Here is a 19,806-nt window from a genome sequence, read left to right as displayed (position 1 = left end):
CCAGCCCACACTCAAGGGCTCCACCTTTGGAAAAGAGTGTCAGAGAGTGTGTGGATACATTTTTCACCAGCACAGGCACTGCTGTAGTGCACAATATTGGCCCCAGTTCTTCCCCTCTCCCTATATCCCTACTCTTCCCCAGGGACATTGCAGTTCCCGGGCTTGGTCTTGTGACTTGCTTGGATGAATAAAATGAGGCAGGAGTGACCGTGCACTGGTTCTGAGCCTGGGTCCCAGGAGGCTGTGCACGTTCCTGCTTGTCTTCTTGTGGTCCTGCCATTGCCAGGAGAGGAATGTGTCCAAGCCAGCCCAGTGACCCCAGGAGAGAATGAGAGACTCGTGGAGCAGGGTAGACTACCCAGCTGAGCCCAGCCTGGCTCAACAACACACATTAGACACGTGAGCTAAATAAACACTTATTGTTCCACGGCACTGAGATTTTGTGGTCGTCTGTTACATAGCATTTCAGTCGCTGTGCTTAACTGATATAAGTATGTGGCGTGGGAATCAGCCAGTCTTGGGTTCAAATGTCAGGGTCACTACTCACCAGGTGTGTGGCCCTGGGCAAATCACTTCACTCCTCGGAGCCTCAGTAACCTCATGTGTAAAGCGGGACGCTAATGCCACCTCCAAGAAGGAGGATTTGCGATGATGAAAATCGTGCCTATGAAATGCTTAGAGCAGTGGCTAGCACAGCTGTGATTACTGTTAACAAAATACTCTGGGCCTGTTGTCCCAACACTCAAGTGTAGCCAAGGGTAGGATTTGACTCTCTAGCTCAAGCACCTGCTGTAGCTCCCTAGTGCCAAGTGTGATCTCGCCAGCGTGATCTCAAGGCTTCCTTCCTCCAACCCTCACGCTCACCGGCCACTCACCATCATTCTCTTACCCAACAGCCAGGACAAATGCCGGATGCACATCTTGGACCCAGAGCTCCAACCCTGCACACCCTGTGAGCTTCCCTCCACACCAGGCCACCTCTTTGTCCTAGCTCAATATTTTGTAATAACCTATAAGGGAAAAGAATCTGAAAGAGAATATATATATATATATATATATATGGAACTGAATCACTTTGCTGTATACCTGAAACACAACATTTTAAATCAACTATACTTCAATTAAAAAAAAAATAGTAGTTTGCTAACAATTACTGTCCATCATAATAGTAGTTTCTTCATCTGTAAATGAAGGGGCTGGGTTTGTCTTCTACACCCTTAGGGCACTGACATTGGATGCAGATGCTAAAGCGCTCCCTTGGGGGGAGGGAGCCCCCAAAAGGGCAGAATTCCAGCCCCGCCCCTTCCACCCCAACAAGCTCTTATCTGCTTTGCCTATCGGCATGACTTATGCTAGATTATCCAGAAAACAATTTCTTTGCTTAAAAAAAAAAAAAAAAGGAAACCACTGGATCGGATGGTCTTCCAGGGCCTTCCCAGCTTTATGTTTTGGGACTTGGGATGAAATTCCAAAAGGAGCCAACTAAGGGCTGACCAGTGGGCACGCACGAGGGGCTGAGGTGTCACCACTCTGCCCCCAGTGACCTCAGGACCAAGACGAAGCCAGGGAGGGCCCAGACGGGGCATAGTGCCCACTCAGCTCTGCCGCCCCCAGGGCACCCACTCTCTCATGGTTCTTCTCCTCTGTGCTGTTCCCTTTGTGTATTTTAAACCCCCCTTCTTGGCTCCCAGCCTTAGTCAGCTAGAGGGAAACAACACGGGGGGGGGGGGGGCGGGAATTCCTTTAACTGAAGATACAACACAAACCAAGTCAGCTCTGCAGGATGAAAGCCCAGCGGTGGGAATCAACAGAGGGGGCGCTGGTTTGCCGGGTGGGCTTTCTACCTCCCTGTCCAGTACGATCATTTCTTAAGAGCTTGTTTTGATTCTGTGGTTGCCACGGTACGGGAGCTTTTGGTGGCTGTTTCTGAGGGGCCACGTGGAGGACTGTTTGTATCAGTTCCACCGGGTGGCAAGGACACAGAGGGTGGCCACGCTTCAGGTCTAGGCTGGGGGTGGGATGGTGCAGGGGTGTCATGGGATCTGGGGAGGAGGCAGGAGGGGCCTGGAGGTCTACAACAACAGGGACCCAACCCAGGGGCATTGCCTGGATAAAGCCCGTTCATCCTGACATGCTGTGCGATCTGCAGAAAGTTTCTCTACCTCTCTGAGCCTCAGTCTCCTTATCTGTCCAAGAGGATAGTAACATGTACCCCAAGAACCCCTCAAGGGTGAGGAAACAGAAGTGAGGAAAGAAAAGCGGATCTTTGCAGGGTGTCTATGATATGGCACCCATCACCCCACGTAACCTTTACGACGCCCTGTTTTACAGGAAGGAAAGACCCAGGGAGGTTGAATGACTTGTCCAAAGTCACACAGCCTGGAAGAGGAGGCTATTACATAACTCCATTCACACTTTCTCCGAAGCTCAAGTTATAACAGCATAAATTATATCAAACACTTGCATGGCACTACCCTGCTCTAAGTGCTTCACCAACATTATTGCATCGATCCTCACAACACCCCAGGAAGGTAGGTACTGCTATGCTCTTTATTTCTGTGAATGAGGAAACCAGGGTTATTTAGGCTCAGTTGCAGCGTTCTCGCTCGCAGCACCAACAGCCAGAGGGCCACTCCGAGAGGGGTTAAAGTACGCTGTGAATGCAGCTTCGTTGACAGTAACACCCAACCAGGAGGAACATCAGAGTCCGTCAATACTGGACGGGATTAGTAACTTGCATTATGCCGGTACCATGAAACACTCCCCCTACCGCCAGTTAAGATCCATGATCTAAACCTACTAAATGTTACAACCTAAGTCTCAGAAGCATGATATTGAGAGGCAAGTTCCAGTTAGGAAAGGATACATTGAGTATCATGTTTATGGAAAGTCTAGAAACAATACTACCCATTGTTTATAGATATTCACATAGGAAGTAAAAGTATAAAAAGAAACATACAAGTGGTTACCTTAAGGCAAGGGAGGTAAAGGTTATGGATTCAGGGGGGCACACTGCACAATACTGGTAACGTTTTACTTCTTATAAGAGAAATGTCGGAAGCAAGAAATAAACAAACGTGCTTTGAAAAGTATAACGACCTGGGCCACAGGGAGCATTACTAGTAGACAGCATGGCGCCCAAGTGCCCCTTACAAGGAGTGGGTGCCCTGAAGTTTCACCCCCCCACCCCGAACAGGGCAGGCTGCTGCCCCCTCTGTCAGTCCAAAGAAAAGGGCTTCCAGCCCCTCCCCACCTTCCCCAGCTCCACACACCAGCTGGAGGGAATGGTCTCCAATGCCAATCCAGGGACTGTGTCAGTCGCTTACTCAAAACCCCCCAGGGCCCGCCAGGGCCACCCGGGAAAAGTCTGAAGGGCTGCAGTCAAAAGGTTAGAAGACAGGTCATTCACTGCTTCCCCTTCATAATTTCCTCTTGTCGTGGTGGTGTGTTTGTAAAACTCAAGGCAAACTTCAGCCCTTCTCATTCAAAACCAAATTACTGCCCCCAAAACAGTTCGAGAAAGCAAAAGGACAAAATAGCCCTGTCCTCTTATTTAGCCTACAGACGTCCCTCTGATACCTGTTTCATCTGCACCTCCTGCCCTGTCCCCCCTTCCCTCTCCTCCCCCCAAGGGCTTCAAGACCAAAAGACCGCAGGCAGCAAATGCGCTCCAAATTCCTTCCACTTTCTCTTCCCAGAATTACCAAAAAGAAGCAAGAAGCTTGGGCTGCACTTTTGTGTGTGTGAGCGTGTGTGCATGCACGTGCACAGGTGTCCACACATGGTACACAGAGGAAGAGTCTAAAATGCCTTTCCTGCTTGTGACTCCATGTCTGCTTTTAATAGAGTTGCTATATACAATATATGTCAAATATGTATCTAATATATACGTACGTATTAAATGCCTAGACATTTATGTGTGTGTATTTTAGGCGCCTAAGCCTCTCTGCTTGCCAGTAACAAAGCCCTTGCCTCTGGACCTCAGTTTTCCCATCTGTGAGGTGGGAGACTTGGCCGCTTTCCAGCTCTTGACAGTTTATCTGAATCTATCTCATGTGTGGCACGGAGAAAATACCTCATCCACTATCATCTTTAAAAATATACTTACCCGCCTCCGCCAGGATGAGTCACTAATACTAGAATCCCTAGTTCTCAGCCTGGGGTGATTTCGCCCCCAGGAGCATCTGGCTGTTTGGAGTTACAATTCGAGGGTGTTACTGACATCTAGCGGACAGAGGCCAGCAATGCTGCTAAACATCTCACAATGCACCGGACAGTCAGTCCTGGAACCCACAACCTATCAGGAGAGCTGAGGTTAAGAGCCCTGCCCTAGACTGAAGGCACTGATTGGATACTTTTCCTTATACTCTCTAGACCGAGACGCCTGGGATGGCACCGGGGTAGGAGGAAGCATTGAAAGATTAAAAGAGAAAAGTTACCTTTGTTCCTGAGCAGCTAGGCACCGGGCTCTGGACTCATCACTTGGAAGGACCTGGCGCTGAATAAGCCTCACGCACCCTGTCTTCAGATGAGAATGTTACGGCTCAATTGGTTAAGGCCACACAGCTGTGAAGAGTCAGGGTTCACATCTTGCCCTGGGATGGATTCCAGAGTCTGCGCTCTGGAAGGACTCATGGGGGATGGTCACCAATTCAAGGAGGAGGGGTAGGAGGGATCCACACAAGCCCAGGCAGCAGAAGGAGCTTTCCATGCTGCTGCCTGATCTTCCTTAGACAGCCAGTCTTTACCTGGACAGGACTGATTCTAAGGAGGTTGTCCTGTCAGTCACCGCCGAGCTCTGGGTTGGACCACCCACCCATTCATTCATTCATTCAATATCTATCAAGCCTCAACTACATGTGGGCTCTTGGATACACGGAATGCAAAATTAGACCTTGTCCCTGCCTTCACAGAGACTTCAGTCTAGGAGGGAATGGAGATGAATTAAGGAATCAGACAAAGAAATGTACAACCACGTGTGCTTAGGCCTTCAGAAGACAGGTGAGCAGAGCAGAAAATCGTATGTCATCAGGGGATTGGCCTCACCTGTGAAGACAGGGAACCCACTGGGCTGAGATCTGAAGGCTGCCTGAGGGCTAATTAGGCAAACTGGGAAGCCCTGTGACTTGATGAGTACAAGGGACGGGAAAAAAAGTGTATTTATGTAGTAGGAGGCCGGAGAGACAAGGCCAGGACTAGCCCTCAAAGGTCTTGTGAGTCAATGATTAGGGTCTTTATCCCAAGGGTGATGGGGAGCCATGGCAGGTTTAAGCAGGAGGGTGTCATGATTGGATTTGCATTCTGAGAAGATTCCCTCTGCTGTGTGGAGAAGGGACTGTAGGGGCAGAGGGAGTGCAGAGGGACCTGTGAGGAGGTGTTGGGATTGTGTGAACAAGAGAGGATGCAGGCTTGGATGAGGGATTGGTGGGAAGTGGGTGGATTTAACAGAAATTCAGGAGGTCAAAGGGTGATGGAAATTCAGGAGACCAGCACAGGGAAATCACATACCTGTTCCCTTTCAAGCATCTCCTTCAGGGCAGCTCTGCCAAAGCTTCCTGGTGCCCAAGTCCACCGCCAATCAACTCCGTCCTCAAGAGGGGAGCACGCTGCTGTGTTGGACAGTGGCTCTGAGGCGGGACTGTCTTCCAGCCCAGATTCCCTGCAGAGCCTGTCCAGAGGAGACACAGGACACTGGGACCCGGCAGCCCAGCACAGCCAGCCAACATCAAAGTCCCCAGCGAGGAGAAGGCACGGGAAGGACTATTTTAGGCTCCGTATTTTTAAAGCCGGGGTTAGGGCACTCCACCCATCAGCATCTCCAGGACTGGAAGCGTCAAAGGGCATCCCCTGGCCTTCCACCCGCCCAGCACCAGAGAGAGACCAGAATGGGCGCAGCGCTGCACAACGAGCACGGCAGCCGGGAAAGGGGCTCCCAGAGTGGGTGGTGGAGGGTTTGGAGTGTGGGGATTCAAGGGTAGCCAGAAAGGCTGGTGACCGCGGCTCAGATAGAATCCTGGGCTCCGACCTCAGCTTTTCCACCTTCTCCCAGCGTGGCCTTGGGCAAGTCATTCCGCACTCTGTGAGGCTCAGTTGCTCACCTGCAAAATGGAAGTAATCCACGGGCTGCTGTAGGTCAGAGATTGAGGAAATCACCGGGCCTGCAACAACCTGTGGCTGCCCGGCTGTGGCTGCGGCCAATCAGGGCCCTGCCGGCAGGAGCCCTGAGGATGAGGCTTTGCTGACACCTGGTGGCTGAAAGTGGGAATGGCTCCTGGGGGGCGGGAAGCAGGGGGCAGGGCGGGCCCTGTGGAGGCCAGAGAGAAAAGAGAGCCGCCCACGCTGGGGAGGCGGGGAGAGGGGGGTAGACCACAGCCCACACATGACACCTAGAGAGGGAGAGAGTAAGATGAAGGGGAAAGATAGGGAATTAATGGGGAGCTAGAGATAAAGAGAGAAAAGCAGAAATGGAGAGGCCGAGGGAGAGTTCAATAGAGACAGGAAGATGGAGAAAGAGAGAGATACAGGCAGAAATAAAGACAGGTCCCAAGAGAGACAGAAGATAGGGAGAGATAAAGGGAGCGAGACAGAGAAACACACACACACAAATAAGAAACATAGAGAGATGTAGGGGGAGGGGCAGTGACCCCAACCAGCTGTCATGTCCAGCCTGTTCTTTTACTGAGCAGAATGAGTTCCGAGAGACAGAGTGTGTCCTGGCCATGTGAACCCAGCCCTCTTCCCTGCCTTGTGAAAGCCCGTTCCTGGTGCCTCCCTTCCCCATCTGCCAGATTGCATTTGGTAAAGACAGACACCGTAATATGCCTCGTCCCATACGTTGACCTCCCTCTCATTGCCTGGTGGGGATTTTGTCTCCTCCCCTTGAACCTGGGTCCACTAAGGGACCCCTCTGCCAATGGAGCAGGGAGGAAGTGATGCCATGTGACTTCTAAGGCTAAGTCATTAAAATGCCAGGCAGCTTTCACCTTTCTCTTGGGACACTTGCTCTGAGAACCCAGCCACCAGGCTGGGGGAGAGGCACGCAGCTGCACGGGGCGTCCACGTGTTGGGGTGTCTGATCTGAGAGCCATAGCTGAGGTCCCAGCCAACAGCCAGTACAACGCCCAGCCATGTGACCCACCCCAGCCTTCAAGCCACCCTAGGTGACTCCGTTTGGAGATGAGCTGTCCCCACTTGGTCCTGCCCAGATTACATGTGTGTTATCCAAATAAATGATGACTGTAGTTTTACCACTAAGTTTGGGGGAGTTTGATATGTTCAGATAGATAACTGGAAACCCTCTTGGTGCCACGTACCACAAACACACATCATCACCATCACCTTCACCACCATCACCACCACCGTCATCATGCTTCTCCAATCTCTCGGGACCTTGTGCTTAGCAAACCCTCTGGAGCTTCCAGGCTCCGAAGTACATGCTGTACCTGAAATACTAGAACATACCCTGCTCTTTCTTGCTCCCCTAAGTTTGCATGCTCTGTTCCCTTCACCGGGATTGTTCTCCCCAAGATTCACCTGGGAAGTGCCAGCTCGTCTTTGAACGCTCCCACTTTGGGGGAAGTCTAGCCTGATGTCCTAGGCAGTAACTCCTGTCTTCCCTTGGCATCGCTGGCCCCTTCATCTTACCATCTCTGTATTAGTGTCCTAGGGCTGCCAGAACAAAATACCACAAGCAGAATGGCGTAAACAATGGGAACTTATTCTCTCATGATTCTGTATGCTAGCAGTCCAAGGTCAAGGTGTCAGCTGGGCTGACTCCTTCTGGGGGTATATGAGGGAGAATCTGTTCCATGACTCTTGGCTTCTGGTGGTTTCCTGGCAATCTTTGGTGTTTCATGGCATCTGCTACATCACTCGGATCTCTGCCTGCATCTTCACGTGGTGTTCTCCCTGTGTGTGTGTCTGTCTCCAAATTTCCCCTTTTCATAGGGGCACCGATCATATTGACTTAGGGACCCACCCTACTCCAGTATGACCTCAAATAAATTGAACTGATTGACTCAGCAACGACCCTATTTCCAAATAAAGTCAAATTCTGAGGTATTGGGGGTTAGGACGTCAACATATGACTTTTGAGGGGGGTATAATTCAACTCATGATCATCATCAAGGTTCTACTCTTAAGCTATTACCATCCCCCCAGAGTAGAAGCTTCCTGGGGGCAGGGGCTTTGTCTTACCTCCTTTGTATCCCCTACTCTGCCCATTCCAGGAACAAGACAGGTACTCAGTGAGTGTTGGCTGAAGAATGAAGGAGCAAATCAAAGCTGGCAAAATTTGTTAAGCACTGATTAGTTCCCACCTTCATGGTAATCATTTTAATCTCTTTAGCTCATTCAATAGGGTTTCCCATTTTCTAGATTTGAGAAAATAATTTTATACGGAGATATAAAGGGTCAAGCCTATATAAAACGTCCTTGAAGAAGAATGATTTAGGGCACTGCAAGATTTATCACACAACAATGGCTATTAACATAATATGGTAAGAGTACAGAGATACACAGATAGAATAAAGGAACAGAAAAAAAAAAAAGAGCCCATAAACAGACCCCACACATATGTGTCAATCTACTATGGGACACAGAGGCAACTTTGCACCACAGTGGCGGAAGTGGATTTCTCAATAAATTACCCCGGGACAACGGTGGTTCAAAGTGGAAAAAAAGAGAAAAAAGAAATTAGGTCCCTGGCACACACTATACAGAAAAATCAACTCCAGGAGGACTGAGAATTTAAGTGGGAAATGCAAAACTTTAAAACTTTTAGGCAAAAAAAATCTGGAGAACATATTTGTGAGAAGTGGGGTGAGAAAGAAATCTCTTAAAGAAGACATGGCAGATACAAACCATAAAGGAACAGACTGATGTTAGACTGCATCAAAATTTAAAACCACTGCATCAAAAGATACCAAAGACAAAGTAAAAAGAAGCTGCTCTCTGGGAGGGGATATTTGCACTACAGAAAACCAACCAGTGATTAACATTTATATAGAGAACACCTGGGCTATCTCATGTTGTCCTTGCTGTAACCCTGTTAAGGAGGCACTATTTTTTCCCTATTTTTCCAAGTGGAAGCATTAAGGTTCTGAGGCCCCATCACTGGCCAAGCCTCCAGAACAGCCATCAGGATCCAGGCCAGTCGGATGCAGGAACCCAGCCCCCAGTTGCTATGCTAAGTGACAACCCCAATCAAGTTGTGAACAAAGGAACCAAGGAACACACAAACCTACAAACAGGTCATTGTGACCTCTCTCCGGGATGGAGTGGGGATTGCAGGGTTTGGGGCTCTGCTGGGCAGATCTAAGAAAACTCCCAGGTTCAAGGTGATAAGGCAATTCTGTGGGAATGGCAGGCAGTGGATACATTTTTAAGGGCTGGAGCATCCATCACGTGCCCTTGAGTGACTGCTTAGCAACCACACAAGAAGGACTGAGAGGTCAGCCAAGCCAGCCGCTCATGGGGTAAAGAGGGTTGTAAGTCAGGTGGAGGCTCAGAGAGGTTGGACAATGTGCCCAAGGTCACACAGCTAAGCAGCTGCAGAGCTGAAAACTCTCGAAGAGGTTGCCCACCCCTCACCCAGTCACTTTCTGGTTCTCTCGTCTTTCTGTGTCTCTGTCTTTCATACAAGTGCGCGCGCGCGCACACACTACACGCAGCACCCCGGCTCCCACGGGGGATAAAAGACACCGCTGCGGACAAGTTGCAAGTCACACTTTATTCACTCGCCAGGATGTCTGGTGGGATCCTGGGCAGCTGGCCAGGCCCCTGGGAAGGAGGAAATGGGGGGCACTAGTTGGAGGGGTGGAAGGCGCCTCGCTGGTGCCATTGCATGTCACGGATGCGGCGCACGGACTGCACCTGGGGCTGTGGGGCCCCGAAGTCGCCGCTGTCCTTGTAATCACCCTTCTCCAGCAGGTACTGCAGCCCGCGGTAGCCGGGGTACTGGTAGCCGACCCACCTGCAGGGCCAGAGGTGGGAAGAGGGGACGTGGGGAGACAGGAGATGCAGATGGAGAGAGAGGGAGGGAATTGTTTAACCACTAGGAAGGGTGGGGCCTCCCAATCATTTCACACTAACTGGGTGTTAGCAGGTACACCCCCACCCTTCCTGGGACCAGCCTCTGCTTTCTTCCTTCCCTTGATGGGGAGCTCACTATCTCCAGAAGCAACTTTTAACTGAAGGCCTGACACTGGGTTCAGAGGAAGGGGTGATCTCAAGCTCACTTAAGCTTAGAAGAAGACAGGCCTCTTAACCTAACCCCTGGCAAGGCCAAAGAACAGCAGGCTAGGTCCCAGGAGCCCTCCATGATCCCTCCACCCTTTGAAGCCATCACCATTTAGGGGTCACTCACTCTGAGTACCTGATGACCATTACAGTCTTCTCCCCAGAAAGCATCACAGTCCTGGCCCACACGGACCTGCCCATCCAGCCCCTGTGGACACCTCTAGCTCTGCTACTCAGACTTGGGCCCCTATATCTCTGCAGCACAGCCACTCCGTCCCTTGTAGAGCCCATCAGACTCACCAGGCTCCTCCCACCACAGGACCTTTGCATGTGCTGTTCTCACCGTCTGGGATGTCCTTCCTTCTCTTTACCTCTATGATACCTACTTTCTTGAGATCTCAGCTCAAGAGTGCCTTCCTCGGGGAAGGAGGCCAGATTCGTGCGGATTCCTAAACTATTAACAGTTGTCCGCAACCAGACTGCTAGCTACACAAGGCAGAGGCCAGGTCTGTTTAACCCACCTTGACTTACTGATGACTTAACACGGTGCCTGGCATATGACATCACTCGACAAATTGAATCAATGAATGAATAAACGAGTAAATGGAGGGGAACATGAATACAGAACTTTGCACGCTCTAAGAGTTTGACAAGCCCCAGAAAGCCAGTATGTGTTGGTAAACTAGCTCTCTTGGGGTGGGGGGAAAGTCTTGATTTGTAACATTTTCCAATTTCTGAGGTGTAAATACTTCATGATGGCTCATTTCAAGTTACCAATGATTAAATAACCAGCTCACGTAAGTTCCGAAAAGTTAACAGTCAGCTTTTGCAAGCTGGTACAAGCCGTCTCCAGCACACCACTGCCCAAAGCCCATCGTCAGACTCCCCATGGAAACCAAATTTTTCACATTGAGAAATTCCCCAATGCTGATGGTTGAGGTTTATGTGCCGAAGTTTAACTTGGTGGAGAAGGATCCTTCCTATTTCCAATCTCAGGAACTCATGCAGTCAAAGGCCAGCACTGGCTGGACTTCCTGCCTCTCCCAGCTCTGTTTCTGTTAAGACCACTCAACTCATTCCCAGCTTCGGCTCCCCCCTACACCCTCCCCACCTCTGCCTTACCCTGCCCCCCCCCACCATTTACTGTCCTGCTCTTTGGGGCTGAGGTTAAGGCCAAGGTTTCTCTCCTCCAGAGGCAGGGTGTTGCCCAAGAGGCAGATCAGGGTGGAACCTCAGGGGCTGAAAGCCATGTGCACGCTGATGATTTCAACGCCCATTTTCCAATGAGAAGACTGAGATCAGGAACGTATAAGAGCCCCAGAGTTCAGGACAGAGCAGGACTTAGCAGCCCAGGGTCTGGGCTCCTGGGGCGGGGTGAGCCAGGGCTGGCTGTGCACTCACGTGCCACTCTGCACCCGCACAGAAGACACCTTCTCCTGGTAGCCGTGGGCGTGGAAGCTGGGCACATCATCGTCTATCACCTCCATCTTCTTCCCCGTGAAGTTGGGGTTCTCATAGAGGATGATCTTATGCTCCTGGCTGTCCTGTGGACAGGAAGTAGGGGAAAGCAAGTGTGGGTGAGAGCGCCCAGGGTGCCCTGGAGTTGGGACCAGCAGGCTCCACCTGCAGCTCTCTGGCCCAAGAACCCCGCCATGTGAGTGTCTATGGCAACGGCATCCAACAGGGTTTGTTCATTAAGATCCTACTGGGCTATTTTCACGTAACAAGACACTCCAGATTCTACACTTTGGGGACTATTTGATTCTGAAATGGCATTTTCCCTCCCAACGCCTCAACTCCCCTTTTTAAGAATAAATGGCAGCCATGATACATACACACACGCACACACACATAGGCTTATCGTGCCTCTAGCAGACACTTGAAATATTTTGGCTTTCCTTCATCTCCACATATCTTCCCATCCTCCTGTTCCTGTGACATTTTTCTTAGTCATCTCCTTTCATCCTTTAAACTACTTTTATGCTGTTTGGTGGATAAGAAAACTGAGGCTTAGAGAGGTAAAGTGACTTGGTCAAGGTCACAGAGCCGGAAGTGCCAGAGCCAGCAGAGGAACCCAGGTCTGTGGAATGCCAAGTCCAATGTTCCCCGATTTTCCATCTAGCTCTGGGGAGAACTAGACTGGGCTGGGGAGGTTTGGGAGTATAACTGAGCATCACTGGGCCCTCTGCCCTCCAGAGAGCTCACACACTAGTAATCAGGATCAGAGAAGCTCTGAAAGGTTACACTGGCATGAGTCGTGAACAAGAGCTAAACTGCCTTCTCCTCCAGCCCGAAACCCAGAATTTCTTTGAATATTTATGGTGGCAATCATTTATGGAACGATTGCTTTGTGACAGAAATCACACAGCCCTGGACAGCACCATCCACATAGAAGAGAATGTGAACAGCGCCCCCTGGAGCATCTTGAATGAAGCCCCTGAAGTCATACGATGTGGCAGTTCTCAGGCTAAGCCTGCTGGTATCTCAGGACAGTAGATACTAATATCCCCATCTTACAGGTGAGGAAACTGAGGCTCAGGGAAGTGAAGTGACTTATGCGAGGTCACACAGCCAGGAAGTCTCCCGCCAGTCAGAAGGGGCACGATGCCAGAGGTAAAGGCTCCTTCCTGGTCCCCAGACCGCTGGCTCCAGGCGGGCAAAGAGAGGAAGAAGATGAGGGTCAGGGGCTTACCACTTTGATGGGCCTCAGGGAGCTGAGGGAGTCTGTCCTCCGGCTGCTGGTCCATGAGTCCCAGCGGGGGTACTCACCCTTCTCAAACACAAACTGCTCCCCTTTGCAGTTGGCTTGCTCGTAGCCCACCCAGCTGCAGTGGAGACAGAGAGAGAGAGGGCAAGTCAGGCTCACTCCAGGCTTCCTCTGGTGGGACCCTGGCTACTCGTTTGGGCCCCAGAGCTCACAGTTGCCCAGCTCATCAAAATGAGTAGCAGGGCTTCCCTGGTGGCACAGTGGTTGAGAGTCCGCCTGCCGATGCAGGGGACACGGGTTCGTGCCCTGGTCCGGGAAGATCTCACATGTTGCGGAGTGGCTAGGCCCGTGAGCCATGGCCGCTGAGCCTGCACGTCCAGAGCCTGTGCTCCACAATGGGAGAGGCCACAACAGTGAGAGGCCTGCGTACCGTGCAAAAAAAAAAAAAAAAAAAAAAAAAGAGTAGCAGCCTCATTTAAATCCAAGCACAGAAAATCCAAGAGAAGCATCACCTCAGTTATCCAGAACCCAGCACGGTGCTGACTTCAATCATCTGGAACGTAACCAAGAAATAAGGAGGAAGCCTAAAAGACGGCCTAGCAACAAACACAGATGTATAGAACCCATGTCCCAAGGCCAATGATATGCTGGTAAATTAAAAGCCAGCTCTGAAAAACAAAACAAATCCTGTTTGTAGCATCTGCTAATTTCCATGGTGTAAATAGTCCCACCGTGGCCAGTGCCAAGCTCTCAGTGTGACATCAGTGAACATGGAGTTGGGAAGAAACGTGCCCAAGCAGCTTTTACCACCGAGAACGGACTGCAGAATATCCCTGTATCTAACGCTCACGCACCTTGCTGATATCAACCCCTTCTCTCTGGGTCTCTTTCCTCTTTGGTTCTTGATGGTGGTCTCTGGACCCCTACGCTACACAAAACTCTAACAGTCTTAGATCCACGGTAGAAGAGAGAATCCTTAAAGGGAAGGATTGCCTGCCGGTGGGGCATGGCTAATAGAGGAAAGGGGACAATAAGAAAAAGGTGGCACCGACTTCGTGATGCCTGGCATTCCGGGGCGTTCATCGCAGAGGCAGACAGTTCAGCCTGGCACAGTGACAACTCTTTGGAACAGTAATCTAAGTCCTTAACGGAAGGAGAGATGGTGTTTCTTGCTGCTTTTAGCAGAGGATGCCCTCTTGATCTGGCACTTCAGCTTTAGACAACGTGTCCTTAGAAAACAGTTGTCAAAGAGCTCACAGATACACGGGTAACGATGTCCATCACGGTGTTGTTTATAATATCAAATAATCAAAACAACTTACGCATCCAACGGGCAGGGCCTGGTTGAGTAAATTATGTCGTAACCCGTAATGAAATGTTACAAAGTATGAAAAACAATGAAGTAGGAGAGGGGTTCTCAAACGTAACTGGGCAGAAATATCACAAGGTGGTGGGTTTGTGAAATGCAGATTCCTGGGCTCCAGGCCCAAGCGTTTGATTCACTGGGCCAGGGCTGGGACCCAAGAATCTGCACTTCAAAGCCTCCCCACCTTCTGTGATTCTGATACAGATTTACCTCCAAAAAACTCTCTGAAAAGCATTGACATAAAATGCTACTTAATGACATGGAGAGAATTTGAGATAAAAGTTTTCAAAATGAGTTATAAAACAGTCTGTAAGGCATGATCTGACTTTTGATTAAGTATATATCTAATATATATTTGATGAAATATATACAGAGAAAAATATGTTTATATGAAAATCTTAATGGTTACTCTGAGTGGTAAGAGTCATATGGCTTTTTTGCACTAAACCACTGCTCCTTAATTTTAAACAATAATAAATAAAAATATCAAAGTTATATGTTTTAAAAGAAAGCAGAGGAGGAATGTAAGGTCTATTTGAGAAATTCTTCCATCCAAATACTAAAAAAAAAGGCAACTGAAAAATCAGATGTGGTGCTTCAGTTGTCAAAACTTCAACCGTCCAGGAAGGCATGCTCTCAGGCACACTGATGCTCTGAGGGCATCAGCTAAGTGGGGCGGGCAGGGCCATTCCTTTGGCTGTGTTCTCCACACCAGCAGACTCTGATTCAATTAGGGTCATTACACACTGCAGAATTCCCGGTGAACCCTGAGGTGTGGTGCGGGTCATCCAGGACCCACACTAGACTCACTAACCTGTTGTTGGGGGTCACTGGTGGCCACCCCTGATTCTGGAGGCTCTTGGAGAGAAGGAACAGTCAGGGAACCACAAGGAGAGGCCCCTGCAGGCCGTGCTCAACTATGTCACCTGAGCGCGGCAGAGTCAGACCTGACCAGTCACCTCCCCTTCTCTCTTGGGCCAGGGGTCCCAAGCCTGCTGGCCCCCCCAAGGTGTCAGCATATCTGTGAAAACCAAGTATCCCCAGGTCCTGGGAAGGGAGTGGTGGTTGCAGAGCTGGGACATCCAGCTTTAAACCTCCTAGGAGAGCGAGGACACTCCCAGAGCCAGAGGTTGGCAGCTCTAAAAAGGTCCACGGGAGTCACTGTGTCTGTCTCCCTGCCTCAAGGAAGTGGATGACCTTGGTGTCAGGCTTTTCACAAGAGCTCCATCCCATCATCCCCAGGAGGACATGGTTATCCTCATCCTACAGAGGAGAAAACCGAGGCTCAGAGAGAGAAGTTCCTGGTCCAACGTCACACAGCACAGAAGTGGTGGAACCAGGATTTGAAACCCAGCTCTATCTGACCTCAAACCACAAGCTCTCTCCACAGGCTGCCAAGACCTCAAATCCTGGTTCCCTAATTGCACAGTCTAGGAGCTCAGTGAGAGCGGATCCCTCCAGCTCGCTCTACAGCCTGATTGCCTCACCCTGGCAACTCCTGACCAAGTGAGGCCCCCCAGGTACTTACGGTCCAGCCTGCACCAGGACAGAGCCTGCCTTCTCCACGCCGGTCTCCTTCAGGTTGGGGCAGGGCCCATTGAGCTCATGTGAGTGACCCTGGAAGTTTTCCTGCTCAAAGATGATGATCTGAAACAGGAGGAGAGAGTCAGAACCCCGTCATGATGGGGAGGAGGGAGAACAGGGCAGTGGGCGTGAGTGGGCATAGGGAGGGGAGAGAGCCTTGGAGGATGCTGAAGGGTTCCACACTCGGGAATCACAAACCAAATATAAAGTCTGACAGTCTTGGCTCCAGTTACCAGCTGTGAGACCTTGAGCCAGTATTTCACCTGTCTGAGCCTCGGTTTCCCCATCTGTAAAATGGGAAATAAAGACAGAACCTACATCGTGGGGTTGCTGGAAGGATTCAGAGGAGCGTAATGGCTAGCACACCATATTTGCTCTGGGTGTGGGAGGCATAATTATATTAAGGGACATGCTAAGGATCCCAAGTGGGTAAGTGGCAGAGCTGAAATCAGAGCCCAAGCTCGTCTGATGCTGTTTCCTGTAGAGCAGCATTTTGGTACCACTGGTCTGTGGACCAGAGTAGGGGTAGCAAGATGCTAGACCATGCTGCTTAAGCTTCTCCTGCCCCCATTAGAGCTGGACCAGTGCTGCCGTACCCACCCTCCACCCCCATTTCACCCATAAGACTACGCATACCTGTGCCCTTTTCTTAAGCCCCCACAGGTTTTGCAGGCTTTCCTCCCCCTCTGGATACTTCTTAAGAGGACTTCACTCCCCTTGCCTCACCTGCCTCTCAGCAGCCCAGGGAAGGGCCGGCAGGATCCCCATCAGGAAAAGGGAAGATCAGCAAAACTGAAAGGGCTGCTCCGGCCTCACAGCCAAGTGCTAAGAGGTGGGGGAGGGGGGCAGCTGCCTCCTGTCAGGATTCCAGACAGAACTTGCGGGCAGACGTTTGCCAGCCACACTTTCCCCAGGGGACTGCCTCTGGATGAAGGGGGGCGGGGTTCAGGGAAGTGGGCCTCCAGGGGGAGCAGCTGCCCAATCCAGGCGGTCAGCACTGGCTGGGTAAACACGCCCCTCTCTCCCAGGCCGGGGGATTAGCCAGACAAAGCCAGGGGAGGGAGGCCCAGCAAGGTTCACAGTCAAATTCCACGGGCTCAGTTCAGCCTTTACGATCACTGACAGGACCACAGATGGGTCAGGAGAAGAACTGGGCTCCTACGTCGCCTCTGTTGCATCCAGCCGTGCAACCTGAGGAAGCCACGTGATTGCTCTGAGCCTCGGCTGCCCCATCTGTACAATGGGGAATCATGCCTATTCTGCAGGCTTATTGAGAAGAATCAAGAACCTGGGAGTCGGGGGCTAGTGGATTATGACACTGGCCCGGGAGACAAGGGCTTACAGGGGCAAGGAGGGCAAGGCAGGTCAGACTCCCCATGCATTTGCAAGGCCTCAGAGCCCAGGAGCTCAGCATTATTATTGTTGTTGTATGTATCAACAAATGAACGCTAAAAATTTACATATTACCTAATCCTTTCAACCTGTACCATCCAATTCAGCAACTGCTAGATGTCTACTGAACATGGGCAACTAATCTGAATTAAAATGTGCTGTGGGTATCAAATACACATCAGATGTTGAAGATACAGTACGAAAAAAAGAATGTAAAATAGTTCTCTAATAATTTTTCTACTGACTGTACATTAGGATATATTGGGCTTAATAAAATATATGAAAATTAATTTCCCGTTTCTTTTTACTTTGTTAACATGGCTACTAGGAAGCGTTAAAGTCCGTAAGTGGCTCCCATTTGAAATCGGTTGGACAGCGCTGCTCCAAGCCACATCGCACTGGGCTTCTTGCTGCTCAAACTTACCCATCTCACTCCAACCCCTGGGCCTTTGCACTCACTGTGCCCTTTGCCGAGAATGCTCTCCCCTACCCCCCATTCCCCAACTTTCACTACTTCCTCACTTGACTGGGGGCTTTGTTCAATGTCACCTCCTCAGAGAAGTCCTCCCTGACAACCTTAGCTAACACGTTCCTCGTCCACCCTGACCCTAAAGAACCCACTCTTGTTTCTTCCTAACACTTTTCACTCCTTGAAGTTATATATTAGTTTATTTATTGTCTTTCTTCTAGAAAGTAAGCCTCTTAAGGGACAGAATTGGGGTGAACTGGGGTGGGGGCCCAAATCAGACAAAAAGGCAGTTCCAGGATGGAATCTATGCCTGGGGCCTCTGAGGCAGAGGGAAACAGGAGGGCAGCCTGGTGGACTGTTGCTGGTAGAAGTTTGAGGGCAGATTCAGTGTGACAAGCCCCTGACATTGGGATAAGATCCCACCGCCCTTAGGAGGAAAAAACAAAGAAGGCTGGCGTTAGGTGGACAAGCATTAGGCTGAGCCTGTTTTCTTTGATTTTGTTTTTGGTTTTTTTTTTGCGGTACGCGGGCCTCTCACTGTTGTGGCCTCTCCGGTTGCGGAGCACAGGCTCCGGACACGCAGGCTCAGCGGCCATGGCTCACGGGCCCAGCCGCTCCGCAGCATGTGGGATCTTCCCGGACTGGGGCATGAACCCGTGTCCCCTGCATCGGCAGGCGGACTCTCAACAACTGTGCCACCCGGGAAGCCCTGAGCCTGTTTTCTTTGCCTCTTCACAATTACCTTATGCCATGAGTCCAACGCTCCCCATTTTTTGAAGGAGGGACCTGAGGCTCAGAGAGGTCAAGTGACTGGCCAAGGTCACACAGCAGGTGTGGAGTCAGGATTCCCACCCCACCCCCCATTCACAAGCCCCCTCTCAGACTGGACCGAGGGTCTGCCTCGGCTTTGGGGACCCACCCTGGGCAATGGGGTAAAGGGTACGGCAGAGAAAATTAAGTCTCCAAAGCCAGAAGGATGCTAGTCGTGGGCTGGGGAGGGGCCTTCTGAATCAGCACCCCCTCCAGTGTGCAAGCTGGGGAGACTGTGGCCCAGAGAGGGGAAGCCCCAGAAAGGAAGGCACCAACCCCACTTTACAGCAGGGAAACCGAGAGGCACCGTGCTTGCCACCCCTTCCTCCCACGTGGTACCCACCTTGGGGTTGAGGGGCTGAGGTTTGCCCGCTGGGGTCTGGTGGTCTGAGGCCATGGTGGGCGGTCCGGTGCAGGAATGACCTGGAAGGCAAGGCATAGGGGAAGCAGCAGTGAGGACCTCTCTCTGGGCCCTCGGTTCCCTCACTGGGGGGGACAGGGGTGGTGGTGGCGGCATGTCCCGGGGCCACATCACTCCAGCCCCACGTCCTGTTTTCTGTCTCCCTGATTTCAGGTTGTCCTAGGGCAGTGGGGACGGCCAGCGGCTGCCTGAACGTCCATCCTTAGCTTCGCTTCTTTGTGTCCAGGCCGGCTCCGAGGGGGGGACAGAGAAATGAGTTTTACTAAAAAATAAAGTGAGACACTAGAGTGTGAGTGGGGACCCATTTGGCCCCAGATAATTGATGCTATTATGCATAAATTTCTTATGCATCGATTGATATTACACAGAAATTTCTTGATTCAAAGAAAATAATGTGGGCAGACAAACCCCACGCACTGGCTGTGCCTGGCCGGGTTTTAGCTCCCAATCTGCCATCTCACAAAGTCCCCTGGGCCCCTGCCCCTCATCCCCAACTTCCTCCTTGACTCCTGCCCCCCACCCCACATCCAGTACCCAGAATGCTCCTTTCCACCATTGGCCTTATTCTCCCCTCCACCACCCAAATAGTACACAAGGCTGTGATGGAACTCCTGCCACAAGAAAGCAACGACGTGAGTATTATGGAAGTTCAGGCACTGTGGTCAGCAGCAGGGAGAGTTTCTTAGCAGCCAAGAACGTCAGAAAATTCTGGAAGGGTGTCAGTTTCTTCTCCCTTCCCACAGGATGGGCAGAGAACACAGCCTGTGTTTTCCCAGTGTAGAGGGGGAACCTGTCTCCTTCTCCAGAGATAACATCCG

At 50.9% G+C, this 19,806-nt stretch overlaps 1 protein-coding gene across 1 annotated transcript; it reads right to left on the bottom strand.

Annotated features, from left to right (window-relative positions):
• Window positions 1–9,804: 9,804 nt before the first annotated feature.
• Window positions 9,805–19,068, bottom strand: CRYBB2 (crystallin beta B2). Its single transcript, XM_022550942.2, has 5 exons — window positions 18,911–19,068; window positions 15,841–15,959; window positions 12,932–13,064; window positions 11,641–11,783; window positions 9,805–9,973 (listed from the first exon to the last, which is right to left on the bottom strand). The coding sequence occupies exons 1-5, from the start codon at window positions 19,004–19,006 to the stop codon at window positions 9,805–9,807; spliced, it is 660 nt and encodes a 219-aa protein (XP_022406650.2). The 5' UTR covers window positions 19,007–19,068.
• Window positions 19,069–19,806: the final 738 nt, after the last annotated feature.

This window comes from Delphinapterus leucas, chromosome 14 (assembly GCF_059928025.1).
Source record: "Delphinapterus leucas isolate spDelLeu-1000000601 "Yukka" chromosome 14, BTC_Dleu_Yukka2, whole genome shotgun sequence".
Lineage (NCBI taxonomy): Eukaryota > Metazoa > Chordata > Mammalia > Artiodactyla > Monodontidae > Delphinapterus > Delphinapterus leucas.
The sequence above is the reverse complement of the archived record's forward strand: the minus strand, read 5'-3'. Positions and strand labels throughout refer to the sequence as shown.